At 52.7% G+C, this 23,337-nt stretch overlaps 1 protein-coding gene across 1 annotated transcript in view; it reads right to left on the minus strand.

Annotated features, from left to right (window-relative positions):
* Positions 1-718: 718 nt before the first annotated feature.
* Positions 719-23,337, minus strand: part of LZTS1 (leucine zipper tumor suppressor 1) — a 49,199-nt gene continuing 26,580 nt past the window's right edge. The window contains exons 2-5 of the mRNA XM_032636423.1: positions 10,332-10,510; positions 7,888-8,355; positions 5,896-6,687; positions 719-4,468 (exon numbers count right to left, since the gene is read on the minus strand). Of these exons, the coding sequence (XP_032492314.1) occupies positions 3,830-4,468; positions 5,896-6,687; positions 7,888-8,232 (1,776 nt within the window). The 5' untranslated portion in view covers positions 8,233-8,355; positions 10,332-10,510 and the 3' untranslated portion in view covers positions 719-3,829. The remainder of the gene's footprint in view (positions 4,469-5,895; positions 6,688-7,887; positions 8,356-10,331; positions 10,511-23,337) is intronic.

The raw sequence follows: 23,337 nt of genomic DNA on the forward strand, positions 1-23,337 counted from the left end.
CTTGCTACCAAGGCCCCCCACCACCTTCCTGGAGACCTTGACATTTCCCACCCAGAGGCACTGTGTCATGTATTCTTCGTGTGTTCCACAGGCTGCCCCGTGTTTTTAACTCCCTCTTTACACATCCCTTCTGTCTCCTGCCACCTGAGTAGAAAAGCCCTCTGAGCCTCAGATCTGGGCCCAGAGCAGTAGGGAATGCTTGTTGGGGTGAACGAGGCAGGTTGGCACCGAGAAGCCTAGACAGATGGCCACTGTGGTGACTGCACCTTCCCAGCTGGGAGGCCCTGGGGTGGTGGTAACAATAGCCACCCTGGTCTCCTGCCAAAGAGGCCATACGCAATAGGCCAAGGAGTTGGTTGGTAAGGTGAGCAGCTGGATGAGAGAGGCAGGGAGGCCTGAGCTTGCGGCTGGGGTTAGGGGGTCTCTGTTGGAGAACTCTCGGCCTTTGCAGGGGACCATGGCCCTTGGTCTTCTCTCCCCTCCTCCCAGGGTCTGCCCAGGGCCTGGTCACAGATAAGGTCACAGGGTTGGTGAGGGGTAGGGACCAGCTGGAGGTCTATCTAATATTAAGGCCCCTACTTTCCTACCAGCCAACACAGCCCTCATCAAGGCTGTCCCCCCGCTCCTTCACTGATGGGAAGGGACATCACCTTTCTTATTCCAAGTGCAAAGGCCCCGGGGAGCTGCCGCACCACAGCCAGGGGAAGGAGGGCTGTTGGGGAGGGCATGAGAAATGGCATTCTTTATTCATAAATAAAAACATAAAATTACCAGAAATAGTTTACATGGCCAAAAGGGGGCATCAAAAATAAGGTAACTCAAAGCTGTGAAAAGCAGAGCAAACCAAACAAGACCCGACCAAGAGAAAAAGAACTCCATACATATTCTTCCAAACGCCAGTCTGTCCACAGCCAGCCCGGCCCGGGGCTCCACAGAAGGGGTAAGGAGGGCAGCGCATCCGAGGGCACAGGTGCACGGCCTCCTGCCACAGCAGCTGCCGTTCCAACAGCCCAGCCTGCCTTCTCCCTGGGATCCCTCTCCCCCAAGAGATGGCCCAGCCTGGGCCGGGGCGAGAGCAGGGGCAGAGGCTCAGCAGGTGCTTCTGAGGGGAGAGCTATCCCCCTCCTAGTCCCCACGGAGCTCAGTGCCCTTAGGGGTGGGGCGTGCTCGGCAGGGGTTACCCGAATACAGAGGCCAGAGGAGAAACCCAGGGTGGGCGCCGCATTGAGAGTCTGGTCACTCTGAGGCCCAGAGGCAGAGTCCCCACTTGGTGAGGTGGTGCCGGTGTCGCTGTCTTGCTGCAGACAGCGGAGCATTTCATCACCCTGTGGGGAGCAGCAGGGGTGACCCTGCGGCTCTGACCCTGCGAGCAGGTGTGTCAGCAGCCGTGCTCAGAGGGAGGGGCAGCGAGCTCCCACCAGCCCCGGGGTTGACTTTCCCCGTCCCCGCTCAGCCTCTGCAGCTCAGAGCCTCCTTCCAGAGAGACTAGGTGGGGCAAGGTCCAGAAATAGCAGGGAGCTTTTTGCACAGGGAAGGGAAGGGAAACCACACGGCAGTGAGGTCGCTATATTACACAACACTCGCACTCTGGTGCGACCGGTGCCACCGTGGACCACCCTGCGGTCTTGGGCTGGTGGCAGCCCAGGGAGGGCTCCGCGAGTTGGCCTGGGGCGGGGATGCGGGGTGCAGGGCACGGTCACACCGCAGTGGAGCCCCTTGGCCCCCTTCCCCGGGCTTAGCACCCACCTCTTCACAGCGTGGTCTTGAGGGCACAGCGACAGGCTTTTGGCTGTTCTTTGTGGAGGGAGGGGTCCTCCAGCCTGGGGAGGGGCAGCAGCCCCTTTCTCTATCCCGTGTGGCAGTCTCAAACAAGGCACAGGCTGGTGGAGACGGAGGGACCAAGGGCCGTGGCACATGGGGACGGACATCTTTGACTTGGGGGTTTGCATGTGCCCAGTGGAGGGGACTGGTCCCCCAGGCAGGGAGAGGGCTCTGGGCCTGTCGATTCCAGGTTTAAATCTAGCCTAAGACTAAGAGTAATGGCTTGAAATTCCAGAAAACCTCCTCTGTTACCTGAAGGCAGGACAGGCACAGCTTAACGCAGGGATTCGAAGGCAGAGCCAGCAGCAGGGAAGGTGGCCCTGCCCTCAGCCCAGACTCAGGGAAGGAATGGTGGCCCTGGAAGGATGGGGGGACAGCAGGAGAAGCAGCTTCCCACTCCCACCCCAGGGCTGGAAGGGCCAGCAGTCGGGGACAGAACTGGGGGCACCGGTCTGGGACTGCTGACTACCCAGACATCCTGGTCCCTCCTGCCTCAGTGAACCCCTCTCAGCATGCAGGAGTGAGGCCCAGGAATCCGGCGACGGCTGGCTGTCCCAAGAACAGCAGCTGCGGCTAGAGGCAAAAATAGAACGTGGAACAGCCTGGCTGCCTGCGAGATCGGGCTTGCTTCCGCAAAGACAAGAAAGGAAAAAGAAGAAGAAAATTCCCTGAACTAAGCAACTGAGGAACCACCTTTTCTCTGCACATCTTCAGAAGGGAAGCCCAGCCTCCTGCAGGGCCTGGGTCCTTGACTTCGGGGCTCAGGTGGGGCTGCAGGTGGAGAGGGCCAGCTGGTACCCCCCGGGGCTGTTCGGAGGCTGTGTTGGCACCTCTTACTCTCTTTGGCCACTGGCACTCTGGGGCCCCCCCCTGACCTGTACAGACTCTACACTTAGCCCTGGAGGTGAGAAGGGGAACGGCAGGCAGTGGGAGGGAGCTGCAGGTGAAGCGGGGAATGCCCAGCCCAGACGACCCTGCGCCATCTCAGGGGACACAGGTTATTCTGGATCCAAGCAAAGGCTTGGTTCTTGGGAAAGAAAAGCAGCTCAGGGTAGCTGCTGGCCAACTCGAAGCAGGTGGGGGAATCCCTACCTCTGGTCCCATGATGAAAGATCTGGAGGCTTCCCTGGGAACAGCTCGAAGTCACACCCTCCCTGTGTGAGGGACAAGGATGTCCTCAATCTTTCCCTCCCAGCACCCACCCCGGGGTCTCGGGTCTATGGCTTTAAGAAGAGTAGTCACAGAGGTCCAAGGCCACCAGCCACCCAGAGGCTGCTCATTTCTGGTCAGCAGGGCCAACAGGGTCTGGCCATTACTACCTAGCTTCTCTCTCTGACCCACTCTGGGTCTTGCTGAGTCTAGATAATCCTGGGCTGGCCCAGCTCTCCCCTCCTTTCTGTGGCCTGCCAGCGTCGGGAAGCTCTGATGTTGAGAAGTCACGTTCTCCACACCTCACTCCAACCCCTACCCCTCCGTGGCCAGGGGAAGATAGCTCAGGTTACGACCAGGTCAGATTCCAAAGCTTCTGGTCATCAATGCTTGTGTTCTATTCCCAAAGCATCCAGATGTGCTGGGGGCCAGGGGGGCAGGGGGGCGGTTCGGGGAGGTGGGGGCGAGAAAAGAAGTGTGGGAAGAGAGGTGGAAGGGAGCTTCCGTCCTGGGGAGGCCACTGGCCTTCATGGTAGTCACCACCCTCGCGGGGAGAGCGTATCTCTAAGTAGTTTGAACAAAGGCCAAGGTTTAGGGAGCCCTTAACCAAATGATGGAGATCCGGGGACTCATCTCTTGGCAAAGCTAGAGGTCTGGCAGGCTGCAGGGATGCGAAGCATTGGAATGTGGGAAAGGCGGGGTGAGGCCGTGTAGCAGCCCCTCCCCTCCCCCCCTCCCCTCGAGGTCTGTGCTTCTCTCAGAGGCCTGAGCAGGGGAGATGGGGAGGGGAACCCCCACTCATGGGCTCAGTGCCCCTGTCTCCCAATGCCAGGTCCCCGGCTCCCTCCCAGGAGGCCCCTCAGATCTCGGTGGCAATAATGTCCTCATAAGGGATGTCAGCCCCTTGGAGGTCAATCTCAAAGGGCTCCCCTGCACCATCCGCGCGGGCCAGCTGCTGCAGCGTCTTTTCCAGGCGCTGGTTCCGCTGGTACATGGCCAGGTAGCTCTGCTGCAGCTGCTTCTGGTACTGGATCACCTTCTCCTTCTCCTCCTTCCATAGCAGCCGCTCATGCTGGAAGCCTGAGGACATTTGGTCGTGGCCCTGCCGCTCCTCCCTGAGCTCGGCCCGCAGCCGTTCCAGCTCCCGCTGCAGGGCGGGCACGTCCTCGGTGGAAGCAGGCCCCAGGGCGGCCGTGTCCCGGCCCCGCGTCAGGGCGGCCTGGGCCTGAAGCTCCAGCAGGTTCACCTTCTCCCGCAGGAGCTCCGCCTCATTCTTCTTGCGCTGCAGCTCGTTCTCGCAGACCTCCAGCTCCAGGCCCTTGGTGCGCAGCGCGCTCTCCAGGTCCTGCGTCTTCAGCTCCAGGCCCTCCAGCCTGCCCCGCGTATCCTTCAGCTGCGCCTTCAGGTTGAGGATCTCGCCGGCCTTAGCGTTGATCTCCGTCTGGGACTCCTTCAGCTGCTGCTTCAGGAGAGAGATCTCGCCAGACTTCTGGCACACCTGCCGCGGGGCGGGGACGAGACAGAGAGCCAAGGGGTGAGAGGTGGCACCTGGGTGTGGTGTCCTTACTTGTAAACTGAGGATCAGTACCGATTTCTTAGGGTTGTTGTAAAGATGAAATGAAAGAACCTAGGGCCTGGCATTAATAACCGCTCTGTGAATTATTATTATAAATATGTTTGCAATGTATTTCTGTGTTATTGTGAATGTTTTTTATTTTATTTGATTTATTGTTTTACCGTACAGCCTGACTGGATAACCTGGGAGTGAGGTCACAGCAATGTCCAGCTTGGTTCCGGATTAGACAAACAAGGATGGATGTGTGGTGAAGCCAGCACTGGCTTATGCCTCTGACATGCCCTGAAGTGTCCCAAGTCCTGGCTGAGAAACCACGGCTGGGGTAGGGTCTGCTGTGCCAACACTGACGGGAAAGAGGAGAGGGAGTGGTTCCATGGCTAAGGTCCTGTCCTCTTCGGGAAACCCGGCAAACAGAAAGTGACACTCCCTTCCCACCCGTCTGGTGCCTCCATCCGTCACTTCCACCGAAAGGATCCTTTCCTTCTACCCCTGATAACACCTGTTGCTCTAATTTCCAGGATGAGTACAGGCAGCTCAGTGCAAACAGATGCTGTGTGGCCAAGGGTGTGTCACCTCGACCTCGGGGGATGATGCTGGTCTAACCAGACCCAAGGAGCCCTCAGCCCCTCCCCAGGGCAGGAGTCTTTGGGGTGAATGCCGTGCACACCCCCTCCCGGTCCCCCGCACCACCTCTCAGGTGAGAAAAGAGAGCAGGATGAGGGGTTAGGCTGTTCTCCAGCAAGGCCAGGCCCAGGTGCTTCACTTGCAGGTGTGCCTGAGTGGGTGTATGTGTACGTGAGCCCCTTTCTTCCTGTCCTACGTTTCCATCTCAGCCCACCAAAGAGAAGCCCCACTCGCACTTCTGTGAGGAATTCTGTCCCTGAGACCTGCACAGGTGCGGCCACTCCTACCAATGGGTGGAGTCCCTTGCCTCAAAAGTCGCAGATGATAACTGTGCTCTCTCGTGGCTCTGGGGCCAGCATGAATTCAGGATGGTCTGTGGTCCTCCTGGGCCTCTGTGAGCAGATGCAGTGAGTCGGCCCTGAGACAGCCCAGCTGGGACTCGGCTCTCTCGCTCCAGCTTCTCAGCCGACGACTCGGTTAGTAAGTTCAATTCTGGCCACGAGGCACCGGGGTGGGGAGAGGAGGAAGCCCGGGCTAAGAGTACCCCCAACTTGGTTTACCACGGAGCCCCTTATTTGGGTCATGAAACGGGTACTTCAGCCCAGTTTCCCCGGGCAGTTGTGTTCCCCCCTCCCATTGCCTAGAGCCTGGAGGAGACCTGGAGAAGGCTGGGGGGTGGGGGATGCTGGCACCGAAGCCCTGCCCACCGACGCCCACATCCTCACCTCCCACTGCGTCTCCTCCAGTGCGGGGACGAAGCTGATCTTCTCCTTCTCATAGGACCTGAGCTTGGTCTCCAGCAGGTCCTGCTCCTTCATGAGGCTCTCGAGCTCCTGCCGCAGCTGCCGCTTCTCCTGCTGGAGTTGGAGCACCTGCAGGTGCAGCACCTGCTGGGCGCGCTGGCTCTTCTGTGCCGCGGGCTTCAGCTTGCTCTTGGGCTCCAGCCCCTCTGGCTCGTCCTTGCAGCGCCGCGGTCGCTCCTCGTAGGCCTGGCTGGCGGCCAGCCCCTTCTCCTCAAAGCTGCGGTGCAGCTTCTGGAGCTCACCCTCCCTCTCCAGCAGTTTCTGCTCCAGGTCCTGGACGGTGCACTGGTCCGTGGAGATGGGGGAACGGATGGAGCCCTTGTCCGCCCTGCTCGGGTGGGCCAGCTTGCTGCCCCCGTCGGAGAAAGACAGGGCCTTCAGGCTCATCATGTTGCTGTCCTGGAGGAGGACGCCCTGAGTGATGTTGTGGGCTGAGCCCCCAAAGCGGCTGGCGGGCCCCACCGGTGTGACCAGTGGGTCCAGCTGGTAGCTGCTGGTGGTGCTGTGAGTAGGCAGGCTGGACATGGAGTTCCGGCCGGAGTCAGACAGCGCCCCGGAGCACAGGCCGGGCTTCAGCCCCTGCTCCTCGGGCTTGTCTGGAGGCGCGGGGTGCAGCTGGTGGCTGGCACTCTCGGGGGACGAGTGGAGGATGGCGCCCGACCGTGGCAGCACCGGCTTGAAGGCCGTGGGTCTCACGGCACCCTTCTCCAAGTCCTGGGGAGGAAAACAGGCATATGGAGCCCGTGTCTTCCCCTGATGCACCCCCAGCCGGGTAGGCGTGCCGGCCACGTGTCACCTTCCTGGTCGGGAGCTATAGGTGACCTCACCTGTTGCTCTGAAGGAGCCAAAGGTGGTGAATCTCTCCCGAGGAGGAGAAATTCCTCTGTGCCTGGGGACGTCCTGAAGGGTCATGAGGCACTCTGTATTGTGAACTACAAACCTGTCACCATCTTGACCCACCTTCCACCCCAAGATACCAAACGACTCTTAGATTCACCGTGCCAGGGCTCTGGGGCTCTGTGTGGTGCATGTAAGGACACTGGACGTGTGTCCTTGCCCCTTGCAGTCAGCCAGGAGCTGGAACAGTGGCCGTGACCTGCCCCGGAGGTTGGGGGAATGGCTTGAAATAATCATCCTTTCCCTAAAGCCGTCATTTTCATTATTAGAGGACTTCACAGTTCACAGGCTCTTTACTTTCAAAAACTTAAAGCTCTATGCAAACATATGGGGCCATTTCCTAGCACATCAACGCCAAAGATTCATCTTCCCAGGTGAGGCCAGGGCACTGAATAGGAACAATGTTTTCAGTGTCCACTGGCGGGACCCATGAGAGCTTGAGCCAGCATGAGGGCTGGACTTCTGAGTACGTGGGACTCTTTGCCCTCATCCCTGCTAGACTGAGGATGAGAACAAACCCACAGGCCTTAACCGGTCAAAGATGCTTTGGGGCCAGCTTGAGCTGGAGAAGCTGCCCAACCAGAGCAGAAAAGGAGGGGAAAGCCCACCTCCATGAATTGTCTAAGGAGAGACGCTGCCAGCTCTCTCCAAGTGCCCTCTCTACCTGTTCCTCCACACGCTCAGCGAGCCCCCTCTCTTTCCCATGCGCTTGAAAATGTTGCTGTCCGTCCTACCTTGGCAATCCTGAGTTACAGCCCAGCAGAGCTCAGGAAGGCTTTCATTTCCCCTTTGCTCTCTGCTGAAAGCTCACCCAGGACTTCTGCATCAGAGGACTGACCGACGTGCCCATTCCTTTGTCCAACCTTGCTCTCTGCTGTGGCTGAGCACTCCTGCCCTCTCTGCATCACTCAGCCTCTTGGAGATGTATGCGTTTAGACCTCCACCGCCACCCCTCCCGGCCCCAGCCCTCTCTCCTGCCTTTCCAACCCAGCCACCCACACCAGAGACCCCGCTTACCATTTCCAGCTGGTTGGAGAAGGGCATGAGCTTGGGTGGGGTGGACGGGCCAAAGTCCACCCCGGCCTGGCCCCCTAGGTCCCCACTGGACAGTGCAGTGTAATCGGGGCGGTGGGAGCCCCGGGCCTTCTGGCTGACCTTGATATAGAAGAAGTCTTCACTCTTGCCCATTTTGGAGCTGGACTTGCCATGACCCGAGTCCTGGGAGAAGCCAAATCTCAGCAGGCCGTCTGAATACCGATTGAGCTTCTTGAGGTGGGAGGACTTGCGCAGCTTGTACTGGGAGGCCCGGCAGTGCTTACTGTGGAAGCCGTGGCCGGAGATGAGGCTGCTGACGCTGCCCATGGTGACGCGGGGTCAGGGACAGGCAGGGCAGAGCGGGGCACCTGGCGTGGCTGTGGCAGTCCTGGCTCCGCCAAGAGGCTGCGGTCATAGCAGAAGCCTCACAGAGCCCGGGAGAGCCAAGACCTGGAAGGAGACACAAGCGGGAATCAGCCTGGGATGGGGCCGGTCACTGCACAGTCCCCGCCGGTGACTTACAGAGGAGGCATTCTGACCGTGAGATCTGGGCAACAGAGAAAAGCATGTTTCTCCTAACAGAAGCTCAGCCCTGTCTCTGTTATTGTCTCTGTTATCTCGTTCTTCCTTTGTCCTCTACTTTAGCAAACGTCCATTGGGAGCTACATCGGGAAGGCCCTGTTCTCAGCACTGGGATGCAGAGGTGACTAGAACAGTCACAGTCCCTGCACTCATGGGGCCTGTGTGTAGCCTAGTGTGGACTGGCCACAAACAGATCAATGTGTCCGACCTCAAGTGATCTAGGTGCTACGGGGAAAATAAAGCAGAGTGAATGGGATGGCATTCCGGGAGGTGGTTATTTTATGCAGAGAGTACGAGGGAGGCCTCTCTGTTGAGTATCACTTGGAGAGACCTCAAGAAAACGAGGGAGCAAGGCACATGGAGATCTGGGAGGAGAAGGAAGAAGCTCAGGGGCAGCCCCAAGGGCAAAGCCCTGAGTTCCTGTGTGGAGTATGATGGGCATTTGTGAGATCAGCAAGGAGACCAGTCTGGCTGGAGGGTGGTTGGCAAGGGGGGCACAGGGGATGTAGACGTCGGAGAGCTAGCAGGTGTCAGGCAACAGAGAACCTGGCTGGCCATAAGGGCTTTGGCTTTTAGTCTGATGAGCTGAGGAGCCCCCAGATGGCTTTAAGCAGCGGACAACCTGATCTGACTTCGGCTGTGGAGGGTCACCCTGGTTGCTGAATGGAGAAGAGACCATTGAAGGGACTGGGTGGAAAGTGGTGGGCCAGTTAGGGCAGATGAGGGACTCACATGGCTGGGCCAAGGACGGTAGTTATGGATTCAATTTTAGATGTAATTGTGAGGTTGAGCTGATAGGATTAGTTAAAAGATTGGCTGCAGGGAGTTAAAGAGTGGAGTCTAGGATGACTCCAATAATTTTGTCTAAGCAACTAGAAAAAGTAAGTTGCCATTTATTGAGATGCAAAAGACCACAAAAGGAGCCCGTTTGGGATGAAGTCGGGGTGGAAAATAGGAGTTTGGTTTAAGACATTAAGTTTGCAAAGCCCATTAGACATCCAAGGAGTGATGTGCAGTAGGGAACAGGATGGCTGTGGAGCGGGGGAAGCTGCAGATTTCCATGTACAAGGCGTTTGTGCAGAGAAGCCAGGTTTGAGACTAGATGAAAAAGCAAAGGCAGGAAGACAAGAGAAATGTGAGGACTGGTTCACGGAGGCCAGGAAGGTGATGGGGAATGAGGAAGAGACACTGAGAAGGCTGTGAGAGAGATGCAGAAGACCCACAAAAGGCAAGGATGAGGATGGTGTCAAGTGCTGCTGAAATAAGATGGTGACTGAGAATCAGTCAATGGATTTGGCCATGTGGAGGCCACCAGTGACCCTGGTGGGTCAAGAGCAGTTTTGGTGGAGTGGCGGGAAGAAAGGCCTGACTGGAGAGCGTTCAGGAGTAAGAGAGGGGAGAAATAATTGTATCCGTGGACACTGAAAAGTACGTGATAGACTTGGCTTGCATTCCCAGTTATGCTCCCTGCCAGCTATGACTCAGGAGGTAAACACTTTCACATCTTTAACCTTCAGTTTCACAGACACTTAAAAAATTCTTTTAAAGTAATAGGACTGCATCTTATAATCAAAGCTGAAAACAGTAACAACGACCTTGCCAGTCACCAGACAGAGGAACGCACTGGAAGGCAACGCGGGCACTCTCGCAGACACAGGCAAATCACGAAGCGTAGGTCACGTGATTTTCAGAGCTCGGAAAGGCTGTGTGGCTGTCATGCACTGGGAAGGGGTATTTCTCAGTCAGTCAAAAGACAGATGATCCAATTAAATGGGGGGACTACAAGTTTAATAAAATAGGAAATGCAGAAGGAAACCTGCATTCTTTATTATGCTGTAAATTACCCTGTCAATCCGAAAGGGGCGAGAGACAGCCCAGGTGGGTGATGAGGGTGTATGGGCACAGCTGAGGGAGCCAGAAGACTCTTCAGACTCTGAAGGTGAAGGCTCAGATTCCAACGTGCATTGTCATCTTGAAGAATAAAGTGGTTATGTTATGGATGAATACATTCTATATTCCAATCCTAAAAGTACAACACAAAAAAACAGCATCGTGTAAGTGTAATGTATTTTTTCCTATGAAAAGCTTTTATTAAACTGATGGCCTCTTAGAATCAGGGAACCACGGTGATGCCTCATGCGGTCATTATGAGCAGTTTATTGGATCCCATCAGAAGCTAATAGGTCTGGTACATTTATTGAAAGCCTAGTACATAGTTGGTGCTCCATAGATGGGAGGTATTTTCATTGGTATCTATGATTTATATAACTATAATTGTTCTCTCCAGCATTCGTCATCCCTGTGTTGTCTTCAATGGCCATATCTCATTTTCCAGAACTAGTTCTTTTCCTTCCAAATGCAACTTTCCTGCATCTCATTCCCTGAGAGCACAATTTAGGAGTATGAAGTTACTCTGCTAATTTAACAGCTGACAGTGACAAAATGTGTTTCTCATGCCCCAGGTCATCCATCTCTTGCTTAGCTGAGGCCTCCAGGTCCTATGAGGCAAATATTCTATTGCTGTCCATATGTAGGGAATTTTTGGCCAAAGGACTCTCCTGCACTCTGCACATTCTACCAGTTGGACAACTGGTAACTTACTTTTTGTCCATCCAATTACACATTTGTGAGCATCTACATGGATAGTGTTGTAGAGATAAGGCCACTGGCTATGGCATCAGACAGATTTGGAGTTGAAAATTAACCTCTCTTGAGTTTTCTTTGCTTACAAAATAGAAATAATCATTATTTCACAGGATCAGTATGAGGATGAAGCAAACTCACAGAAGTCAAGTGCAATGCTTGGCACATGGTAGGTGCTGTCCAGAGGTATGTGTGATCAACACAAGGACAGGACTAGGGTGCCATCTAGAAGCGTGTAACAGTTGGAGCAGAACTATAACACTGGGAAGACATGTAAAATGAATCTGTCTGCAACTCATACAACTCAATAACAAAAAAACAACCCAGTTGAAAAATGGGCAGAAGACCTAAATAGACATTTCTCCAAAGAAGACATACAGATGGCCAATAGGCACACGAAAAGCTGCTCATCATCGCTAATTACCAGAGAAATGCAAATCAAAACTACAATGAGGTACTGCCTCACACCAGTCAGAATGGCCATGATTAAAAAGTCTACAAATAACAAATGCTGGAGAGGGTGTGGAGAAAAGGGAACCCTCTTGCACTGTTGGTGGGAATGTAAATTGGTGCAGCCACTATGGAGAACAGTATGGAGGTTCCTCAAAAATCTAAAAACAGAGGTGCCATATGATCCATCAATCCCACTCCTGGGCCTATATCCAGATAAAACTATAATTCCAAAAGATACATGCACTCCTATGTTCATAGCAGCACTATTTACAATAGCCAAGATTGACAGATGAATGGAAAAAGAAGTTGTGGTGTGTGTGTACACACACACACACACACACGCACACACACACACACGCACACACACACACACACACACACACAGTGGAATACTACTCAGCCATAAAAAGGAATGAAATAATGCCATTTGCAGTAACATGGATGGACCTAGAGAGTATCATACTAAGTGAAGTAAGCCTGACAGAGAAAGACAAATACCATATACATACCACTTATATGTGGAATCTAAAATACGACACAAATGAACATATCTACGAAACAGACTCACAGACATAGAGGACAGACTTGTGGTTGCCAAGGTTGGAGGGGGATGGGGGAGTGATGGATTGGAAGTGTGGGATTAGCAGATGCAAACTATTATATATATAGGATGGATAGACGACAAGGTCCTACTGTATAGCATAGGGAACTATATTCAATAACCTGTGATGAACCATAATGTAAAAAAAATGAAAAAGAATATGTATATGTATAACTGAATCACTTTGCTGTACAGCAGAAATTAACACAACATGGTAAGTCAACTATACTTAAATAAAATTTAAAAAATAAAACATATCTGTTTGCAGCTCTCCTGCTGCACCGCCATCTCCTCTCACTTGGGCCTTGAGTCAGCCTCCAAATTTGTCTTTTCCCAATCTGCTCGTCCTAAGCACTGATGCTGTCACAGTCCTCATGCTCCCTGCTGAAAACCTTTCAAGGTTTCCTACTGTTCTTAGAGTGAAGCAGACACTTCACGAGTCCTGCAGGCCCCGGCAGGCCCTGGTTTTGCCCACCACTCCAGCCACCTCACTGCAATTACAGCCACACTCATTTCTTTCTGCTGGTAGAACACACCAAACCTTTCTCCAGAGAGGAGCTTTTGTGCTTGCTGGTGTCTCTGCCGACAATTCTCTTCCCTTAGCTCTTCCTCTTAGCACAGATCTCCCTTTCTCACCCTTTAGTTTTCAACTCAAATATCACCTCTGCCAGGTGGTTTTCTCTGGTTACCCTTGGAAAAATCCATCTCCCTCATTCCTCTCTGTTAAGCCAACCTGTTTATTTCCTTCGTAACACTTGCTTTAACCTATAATAATCTTATTTTAAAATGTGTTTATGGTGTGTATCTCCACCAGAATTTCAGCTCTATGAGAGCAGGGACTTTGTCTCTAGAGTCCTAGGACAAAAATGAGGGAAATGAGGTGAAAACTCAGAGAGGTTAGATGACTTGACCCTTGTCATTCAACTGGCTAGTGACCAAGGTGGGATTTGAACCCAGACCCAAATTCCATGATCTCCATGTGATAGCAGATTGCTAGGGACTGTAGGTGAGGCTCAGAGATATTAGGGGTCCTGTCCTGGAAACCAGGCCAGTTTCAATGGTTGGCAGAGAAAAAGCCTAGAGGGGAAATCAAGCTGTGGCCTCCAGCCATAGCTTCATTTCTCCTTTGGGCAGGTGACAAGGTCTCAGGTACAGGTGAGCTCCTTCGTTGACCTGAACAGCAGCCAGAATGATGTGCAAAGCACAAGTACTGTGCTGAGCCCTAGGGGACTGAGAGGAGGAAGACAAATGATGCTAGGGAGCAAAGGTGAGGAGTGGGTGAAGGATGCTGGCTGTGACCCTGAGTGCATTCCTGTCCCTTAGCCCCAGATCCCCTGCTCTCCACTCCCCAGGTCTTAACACACAGAGGCGCTTTGAAGTTTGAGATTATCCCCAGACACACTTGAAGCTAAACTAATTACCTTTAAGTGTCTAGACTTGTTTGGTTTTCAACTTGGAGAGAGCCTCACAGAAAACCTGGCTGTGATCCATCCTAGTTCCCAAACCCTGGGTCTTCCCACCCCCAGCCCACCGGACTTGCTGTCTCTGCTCAGACACAAGGGGAAAGGCATATTTTTATCCTTGGGAAAGAAATCCCCACTGGCCGGGAGGGCGTACCTGGGGTGAAAGTGAGCAATCACACTGATCTTGGAGATTCAAGAAGGGGAAAGGAAGAGGGAAGAAGGACTGGAGAGGAAAAAGTAAAGGAGCCACAGCACCTCAAGCCGAGCACGGCTCAGTAACCTTCTGCCTGGCCTCTGACTGATACTACGGAAGAAACCCGGCAAGAATTAGACTTTAGGTCTTAAGAGAAGAGAGCAAAGAGAACAGCGAAAAACAGCTGGTGGAGGGACTTCCCTGGAGGTCCAGGGATTAAGACCCCGCACTTCTAATGCAGGGGGTGCGGGTTCGATCCTCGGTCGGGGAGCTAAGATCCCACATGCCTCACGGTGCAGCCAAGAGAAACCCCCACCACCAACAAAAAAAACCAGTTGGTGGAAAAGGACCGCCTAGGCTACACCTCTCAGAATCTGGCCCCAGGGAAGTCAGGAGACTTGCCCCCAGAACCAGTGCCAGCCTCCCCCTTCCCCACATGAGCTATGCCATTGAGTGTGGCTCCTGAATCAAGACAGGCAAGGACCACGGAAGCCTGGGAAGCCCTCGGCTGTGAGCTGCTGCTACTCCCACGGCAGCTGCCCTCTCCCCATCCATCCTGCACTCTCCTTCCCAAAGGGAACCAGGGCTCACACCAGGGTGACACATTCCTCTGATGTCCCTTTCTGGAATATGGAGATTAGAGGCATGGAGTTGAAAAGGGATCTGTCTGGACTCAGGAAGGTGAGAAATACTACTACTCACCCTCCCATCACACGCCGGAGGGGAAGCAGCTATGGCCTTGCCCACATCAAACCCCAAACCCATACTTCCGGGCTGGGGAGAGCAAGGATCCATAGCTGCCCTCCTGTCCGCCCTCCCCGTCTGGAAAGGTCACCCACAAGATCAGGATGCTAGCCCCTATGGGACTTCTCTGGCAGTCCAGTGGTTAAGACTCAACACTTTCAGTGCAGGGGGGGCATGGGTTCAATCCCTGGCCAGGGAACTAAGATCCCACATGCTGCGTGGTGAGGCCAAAAAAAAAAAAGGATGCTAGCCTCTAGCCTTCATGCCTCCCTCCTCAGCTTGGATCATTTCCCCTCCTGTTCCCATTCCTTACCTTCTCTCCTTCCTTCCTTAACGCCCTCCCCACCACCACCCAGGCCAGGTTGGGGGGCATCTCTACGCTCTGCCTGGTACTCACCTGCCAGGGGCCTCCACCCAGGGCACCCACTGGGCATGGGCGGTGATGCTGCCAGTGGAGCAGTGGGAGGGCTAGCTCGCACCCTGAGGGAGCCTCCTCCAGCACCCAGGGCTTAGGGGGGCTGGTGCTGCCCACCCTAGAACACACCCAGCGAGGTGTGTCCTCTAAAAGTGCCGAGTAATGTCACCTGCAGGCTGAGCAGAGCTGATGACGCTGCAGTGTCGGGGTTCATTTGGTCATTTACTCAACGAATATTTCTTCAGCATCTGACAAGTGCCAAGTACCCTGCAAAGTGCAGGTGGAGGGGCAAGGAAGGAAGGAGAGGAGTTAAGTGCATAGAAGAAAAAAAAGAAAAGCCAGACATTTAAAATATGCTTTTGTGTGTGTGTTGTGCAGAAAAATACATGTCCTGAATTCTTATATTGGCATTCTTTATTGGTTAATGAATATCATGCATGTAATTTATTTAGAAATGCAGAACATTTTATTAAATGTATATGCATGTTCTTAGGATTATACCAAGGTTTCTTTCATTAGAAGCAGATTGTTTTGGCATAACGGTAACTTATGAATGAATGTTAAATAAAATACACAGATTTCTTTTCATTATAAAAAGAAAAAGAAAAGAAAGAAAAGCCAGAGATAAAAGGGCCAGGTGTGTGTGTGTCCACTACTTCAGCTGCGGTGTCCAGGCAAGGCCTCTGAGAAGGTGGCTTTCAAGAAGAGCCAGCCTGATGAAGTTTTTTGGTAGAATGGTCCCCTGAGGGCGAACCACAGGTGCAGAGGCCCTGAGGTAGGAATGGGCTTGGGCTTGGGGGGTTTAGAGCAGGGGGTCCCCAGTGGGGTGATCTGGCAATATCTGGAGACAAGGCACTTTTGACTGTCATGATCGGGGGGTGCCACCGGCATCTGGTAGCTGGAGCACAGGACAGCTCCCACGACGAAGAATTATCTGACCTGAACTGTCAATAGCGCTGAAGTTGAGAAACAGACTTTCTCCTCTTTAGAGGAACAGAAAGAAAACATGAGTTTAGAGCCTCAGTTCTGCCACTGAGTGTGGCTTTGAGTAAGTGATTTCAGCTCTGTGCCTCTGTTTCCTCACTTGTAAAATGGAAGTAACCACACTTGCCCTGTCACAGGACTTTATTATGAACACAAAAAGAAGTGAGAGCGTAGAATATACTGGAAAAAATCACCAACGCTGGTTATTGTGTTATGTCTCATTGTTCTCCAGGACAATTCTCTGAGCTATCTTATTATACAATGGGGTTTATCTGAGAAGAGAGGCACCCCGGGGCTGCACCCCCAGAACAGACCCTGGCCTGGTCACAGAGGTCTCAGCGTGAATGCTTACCCCCATTACACCCGTGAACTTGGGAGCAGGCACAGACTGGGCTGCAAGATGTAATCCTCCCCTCTGTTGGTGCAAAGCCTTGAGCCCTCTCTTGGTTGTTTCCAACCACAGCATGAGGGGCTAGATTCATTTCAGCTCCTTTTTGAGACCTCCTAAGAATTTAATGGGAGTCATCGATCCCTTCCTCCCAAAAATGTACCCCCCCACACCCTGCTCCAACTTTTTGGCTATAACTTCCTAGCATTCCTTGACCCCGAATACCCTTCGATGGACCCAGTTTAAAAAGAGATTAATACATCCTGCTCTGGGGGATCAAATGTGAGCTTTGGGGTTCCGGGGAGGAACGAATAACTTGGCCTTAGATTACTGACTTAACAAATGACTCCCTGCTTCCCTTCAGGGACCAGGGAGGTGGAAGCAAGGGGAGGAAGTGAACTAAAGAAATTGTATGTCACCTCAGTGCAGCCCTACCTCCCACGCTCAGACCCCAGGGTCCTGCAGCCTATTTCCCAAGACTTGGACAGACCTCGGACCTACTTCAAAGGGAGTCAGAAGGTGGAAGGCTGGTCGGAGGAGGCAGCTACCTACCCTGGGATGAACCAGGCTCTCTTGGGCAAGGTTTTCACCAAAGCTCACCCCAGTTCCTGATGGGCCACTATTAGAGATTTCTTCTATTTAATTCTAATTTTAACCGATTTTTAAAATACCGAAATCCTATAAAAAATCACCTAAGTAACTCGTGCAGAACTGACAACTGTTAAAATGTTGCCATATTTGTTTCGGAAATAAAACATCTCCAAGTGGAAATCCCCCTTCCCTACTCCTTTTTCCTGCCCCACCTCTCCCTCCCCAAGGGGAATCCCGATCGTGAATTTTGTGGGTATATTTGTTTATCTTTAAATGTATTTTTAACATATAAGGATACTCTACCTATTGCTTTGGTTTTTGCTTTATAGAAATGGTATCCTGTTTTGTGTATCACTCTGTGACCTTGATTGCTTTATTCAACACTTTATATCCGGGGTCCATTCGTGTCCCTTCTTTGCCTGCAGGAGCAACGATCTGATCCTCACATTTCCTTCACCAGTCCCTACTCAGATGTTCCCATTTCACTGCAAGAACCCTCTGGTAGGTGATTACTTCTCTACATACGTGGGAGATTTATTTTGAGTCTTGGAAGATGTCTAGTTTTTAGAGCACTCCCCCCTACCCCCTTAAGCTGAAACCCCTGAGGAGAGGAGGCATCTGAGTCCCTTATAGACCAGTACATCAGAGGGCACAAAGAGTGGGAGGAGAGGCCCCAAATCACACTTCACCATATTACCCGGGGGTGGGGGAGCCTTGGCCAAACAGAGAGGTCATCCAGCTGCAGGTGATGGAGGACTTCCTTGCTCTGAGGCAGCCTGGATGCTGAGGACAGCATCTTCCATGGCCGAATCCCAAACTCTGGAGCCATGCAAGACCTCAGAGATCCTTTACCCCAATTCCTTCACTGCAGAGGCAACACGGAGGTCCAGAGCAAGGAAGGGACTTGACCAGGTCACGTCACAACTTCTGGACCTGAAACTAGTATCCTTTCCATTTTATCAACAGCACGGGAACAACTGGGCTCCATTTTCCAGATTGGAGGGCTGGGGGCCGTTCCTGGCTCCATGTGGGGCATGTGTGTGAGGACGGGATGTGGGGAGTGTGTGTAAGGCTGCCTGATACACATGGGATTCCATCCTGTGGGCGGGCGGCACTGATCCATTCAGAGATGCTCAGCCGTGGGTGTGGTGCCTGAGAAGACAGAAGAAGCTGCCGCGGGTTCTGCGTGGGCCCCAGCCATGGGTGGCGGAGCTGGCCGGCCTCCAGGAATGGCTGGTGGCTGCTGGGCTGGGACTGGAGCTCTGAGTGCATCACTAGTCCAGGACAACTTCTAATCTTGGCCATGGCAACCACACCTTTGCGTTCTCATGTTCAGTTCCATCTGTGGGACTTAGAGAACTTCACACTCACTATTATTCATCCACATGGTCAGGGTAGACCACGTGCAAACATCAGGTGGCAAGGAGGAGAGGGGCAAGTCCTCTCACAAAGAATTTGAATGTGGACCTCAGCTTCCTTTTTTTTTTTTTTCTTTTTCTTTTTGGCTGGGCCGCGCATCATGCAGGATCTTAGTTCCCTGACCAGGGATCGAACCCGTGCCCCCCGGGGTGGAAGCTCAGAGTCTTAACCACTGGACTGCCAGGAAATTCCCTCAGCTTCCTTTATTTAAAAAAAATTTTATTGGAGTACAGTTGATTTACAATATTGTGACCCTCAGCTTCCTAAAGGAAGAAAATGACCCTCTTCCAGACCTGCTCTTGTCTCCCTACTGAAGGAAGCCCCGCCTACCATGGGAAGCCCCTTCTTCTGGGCCCACAGTTGCTACTCAGCTCACTTGGCACTCAGCCAGCACAGTCTGCAGACAGCTCTTGCATTACTGAGTTTTTCAGAAGTGAAGGGTTATCTCTCCAGTGATCTTTAAACCTCCTTGAAGGCCAGGATGGGGCCAAAGCTTCCTAGTATCTGACATCCTATTGAGCATAGTGCTAAGAACACAATCGGTGCTAAATAGATGTTTTTAATAAATCAGCTCACAAGGAGCTCAGGCATTACTGGCCAAGCTCGTGGAAAGGAGGACATGTGACTTCAACTGGGGTCCCACACATGTGGATTGGAAGCCAAGTCTACAAAACTAGATTCCAAATCTGGTTTCAACCCAAACTTTCATCTCTTGGACTTCATTTGAGTCACCTGGTCACCTTGGGAAGAAGGAAATTTACCCTCTCCTTGACCTCCTACTCCTTTTCAAAGTTTTGGGCCAAGACAAAGAAATATCAGGCAGAGTCTCTGTTTTCAGTGGGTTGGTTGAAAGACAAGGCAGATACACTTAAAAAGAGTTTAAAAGGCAGCACCAGTATAACTAGATGCAAGATGAACTGGCAAGACTGTGCTGGATTAGAGCCAGCTCTCTGCCTCCAGCACATGATAAGTTTTTAATTTTTTCTCTTGTTTAGAAGTGAGGTAAAGATTCTCACTCTACTTCCTGCCTGTTATGGACTAAATGTTTGTGGCCCCCTAAAATTCATATGTTGAAGCCCTAACCCCCAATGTGATGGTGTCAGGAGGTAATTAGTTTTAGATGAAACTGTGGGTGGGGTCCTCATGATGGGATTAGTGCCCGTATAAGAAGAGACTGGAGAGCTCTTGTCTTCTCTCTCACTCTCTCCCCGTGCCACTGCCCCCATCCTCCCCTCCTTGCTTCCTCCCTCTCCCTCTCCCTTCAGTGGGAGGACAAAGTAAAAAGACAGCCATCTACAAGCCAGGAAGAGAGGTCTCACCAGAGACAGAATCTGAAAGTGCCTTGATCTTGGTCTTCCCAACCTCCAGAACTGTGAGAAGTAAATGTCTATTGTTTAAGCCCCCCAGTCTGTGGTACTTTGTTATAGCAGCAGAGCCGACTAGGACATGGCGCCCCACCCACCCCACTGCCCAGACACCTGGCAGAAGATGCTTATCTGGGCCAACAGGTCACCCTGTTTCTGGCATTGTCCTTTCCTTACATTTGTCCCTCCTGCTTCTCTGTCCACATGGTGCTGATAGCCCCAGAGTGTGCAGATCTGCCATTCTTTGTGGGGAGCTCTATAATGGATGGACACTTGGTGGGAAGTCAGGGACTCAGAGCTCTAATCCTGGTTCTGGGAGACCAGCAACCAGGTCTCTTTCTGGCTCCATCTGCTGTGACTTGCCTGCCCCTTCAGGTAAACTCCCTCGGGGCAGGGCCTGTGCCTGCACAGTTGTGGGTCCACAGGAGGGAACCGTCATGTACGATGCATTCATCAGGTCCCATCCATGGAGTGAGCTCTACCTGCATTATTGCATTAGGCCCTCGACAGAGAATCACAGATTGATGGATCTGTTTTGTCATCTGGCAGAAGAGATAACCTTTCAGCATCTCAATTTCCTTCTGTGTTAGATAAGCACAGCTGATACCCACCTCACAGAGCAACTGTGAGGATTAAATGAAATCGTGTTTATGAAAACACTTGACCACAATAAGAAGAACAGTACACGATGGATGAATTTAAACCAAAGTGCTTGTGAAATTATAAGGCAGTTCGGAAAGGTGCTAGAACTAGATCCTCCTATATCATGAAGTTAAAAGAGCAGGTCTTTAGGGAAGGAGTACATACCCCCGCCCCCACTATCCCCCTGTGGTGGCAGGCTGGGACCTGGCAGCTGCCAGACGGGCCTCTCAGTCTCCAGGAGGGTAGCTGGGGCTTGCAGAGATGTGACAGCAGTCCCGTGGCATCTGCCAGCTGGGCTTGGGGTGGGGGGTGCTGGCTGTACTACGCTGGTGGGCAGGCCCCCAGCCAGCTCCCAAGCAGAGGTCTCTCTGGGGCTAAATGGGGCGCGTGCCCAGGATTAATTGACTCCCCTTTCAAGATGTCTCTCCCCCTGCCCCTCTGCCCCTCCCCTCAGCATGTTGCCTGATTCAGCTTTCCTTATCTGGAATTCCAGTGCTAGTATTCCTGTCCTTGACCTCTCCTCCCATTTGCTGTTCTAAAGGAGGGTCAGGGCAGGGGTGAGCCTGGGGAGCTGGTTAATCATCTCAGCCTAGTCTGCAAACCTCCCAGCACTTGGCTTGCTAATGCCTGGAGGGCTCCACTTGCAAAGCTCAGTACATTTTCTGTTTTTTTCTTTTTTTTTTTTGGAGCGAATGGATGAATGAAAGAGAGGCGAGGATGGAGGAGGGAGAGGGTGGGGAGTGTGGGCAGCGTGAGGAGAGGTTGAGGGTGCGGAGGAGGGGGCAGGGGCCCACGCGGCTCTCAATTAAGTGCACTTGGGTTCCGTGGAAAGGCAGAGAGTGAAAGGGAAATCGCTGGCAGGCTGAGTCATTCCACTGGGGTGAACAATCGGAAGCAATTCTGCTTCCCACTGCTGGGGAGGAATCAAAAGCCATTCTGCCCCGCAGCCTTTTGTGTGCAGGCCTTGGTGCTCAGCTGCTGGCGGAGCCTTCCTTCCACTCGGTGGGCAGCTTGTGTGCTAGCAGCGCTGATTGACAGTTCTCCCCAGGAACACTATTACCCACCGATCCCAACCTGCCCTTCTCCCTTCCAAAAATAAAGCCACAGTTACATGCAAAGCTCATGCAAATTTAACCCCACAGCTGCTAGCGCAGCGGCTGCTCCCACATGAGGGAGCAGAAGGCGAGCCTCATGCACATTCATGACTTGGGTACCACCAGGCACCAGGGCCCTATGAGCTGGGCAGCGCTGGTGAGGGGAGCTGCTTCTCCTCCTAGCAAAGGGGGCAGCATCTAAAGAACCAGATCTTAAATGGGGGAGTGGGGGAGACATCCAGGAGGTCTGGGAATCTGGCTGGACTCCTTCCCATCTCCCCTGGTCAGAGATAAGGAACCCAGGACCATTAGGACTTTGGAGGGCAGAATGCAGGGGACAGATGGACCCCCTCTCTGCCTAACCCTTGCCACCCTAGAGTGCAGACTGAGTGGGTACCTTTTGGAAGGGTAATTTGCAGATACTAGGTCTGCATCAGAACCAACAGGGTCTCGGACAGGGATTCAAACTTAGATTTGACCTATTTACCATCTTGGTGGCTCCCTAAAGGATTCTGAGTTCAGGTTCAGGTTCAGTAGGGACGAATCTGTATTAAATTAGCCATGCGGGCCCTGGGCTTAGGAAAGGGCAGTGGCGACACACTGTTAGCTATGTGACATCCCTGGTCCAGGTACCAAAGTTGGTACCTGGTTAGCCTTTGGCAAATCATATGACCCAGCATCTTAAATTCAGTGGGAGGTGTCTCAAGTTCCCTCAGGATCTCTGACGCTGTGGAATGCCTTTGTGGCTCCACCTCTACAGAATTTTGACCCTTCCTTTCCCTGACCCAGCCCCACACTGTGGTCCTTTTCACTCTTCAGACCAGGTTCCTTGGTCTGAGGAAAACCCAGCAGGGGAGCGACCTCACATTCCATATCATCACAGGAGCCAGGGAGAGGGAAAGGCAGGGAGCCTGTCACTAATGCAGTGCCACTTGAGCAGAAAAAGGGCTCTAGACCTCTTCCATGGCATCACAGAGACACCCACCTAATTACTCCACCTGTGTATGAGGCCTATCCTAAGGGGGCGGGAGCCCCCGGGCAATCTGTAGGATGGGAAACAAGTTGGTACCAGATCACAGGTGGAAAAACAGAATGCAGAAAAACTCTTAGAGCCCAGAGGTGCTGCTTCCATGCTCCATGATAAGAGGCTATGAGGCCCAAAGAGGTGGGGTGACTTGTCCAAGGCCACACAGCAAGGCAAGAGCAGAGATGGGGCTGGAAGCCTGGTCTCCTGGCTTCCTAGCCAGCTTTCTTCCCACTTACAACCTTCTTTAACAAGAGAGAAGGAAGGGCTGGAGTGAAAATATCATTCTATGCTGCGAGGTACTGCTTTAAAAATACTCAGATCAAAGGATCTAGACCAAAGATGAAATGAAGTCCCCCACCCCGCATCCCAGCAACCTGTGATGTGTTACCATCAGCCATAAACAGGGGCCGAGGGCAGGTGAGAAATGGTATCTTTCCACAAAAAAATCAATGGCAAACTGGAGCTCATAAGTTTGGTTGGTGCAGGGGCATGTCAAGGGACAGAGGTAGCAAAACAGAGTAGAAAGAAGCAGGTAGAGTAGAAAGCCCTCAACCACCTACAACATTCCTGGGAGAGCTCTGCTTCAGGAATTAGAAGAGGGAGATCTGACAGCAGAAGGCACTGAGTCTTCTAGAAGGCAGGTAGGTGTGGGAGAAGGATGGCGGGTAGGTGGAGGAGGGGAGTGCTTGTCCTAAAGAAGCTCCTCTTCCCTCCTCACTTCTGCCCTCATCCCCACCACAGACTGGATTTTATACACACTGAGTGTATTCAGTATGTGTGAATGTGTACATGGGGTGCAGTGGAAGGAGGCGGGGGGAGTACCTGGTAG

This window comes from Phocoena sinus, chromosome 6, assembly GCF_008692025.1.
Source record: "Phocoena sinus isolate mPhoSin1 chromosome 6, mPhoSin1.pri, whole genome shotgun sequence".
Taxonomy (NCBI): domain Eukaryota; kingdom Metazoa; phylum Chordata; class Mammalia; order Artiodactyla; family Phocoenidae; genus Phocoena; species Phocoena sinus.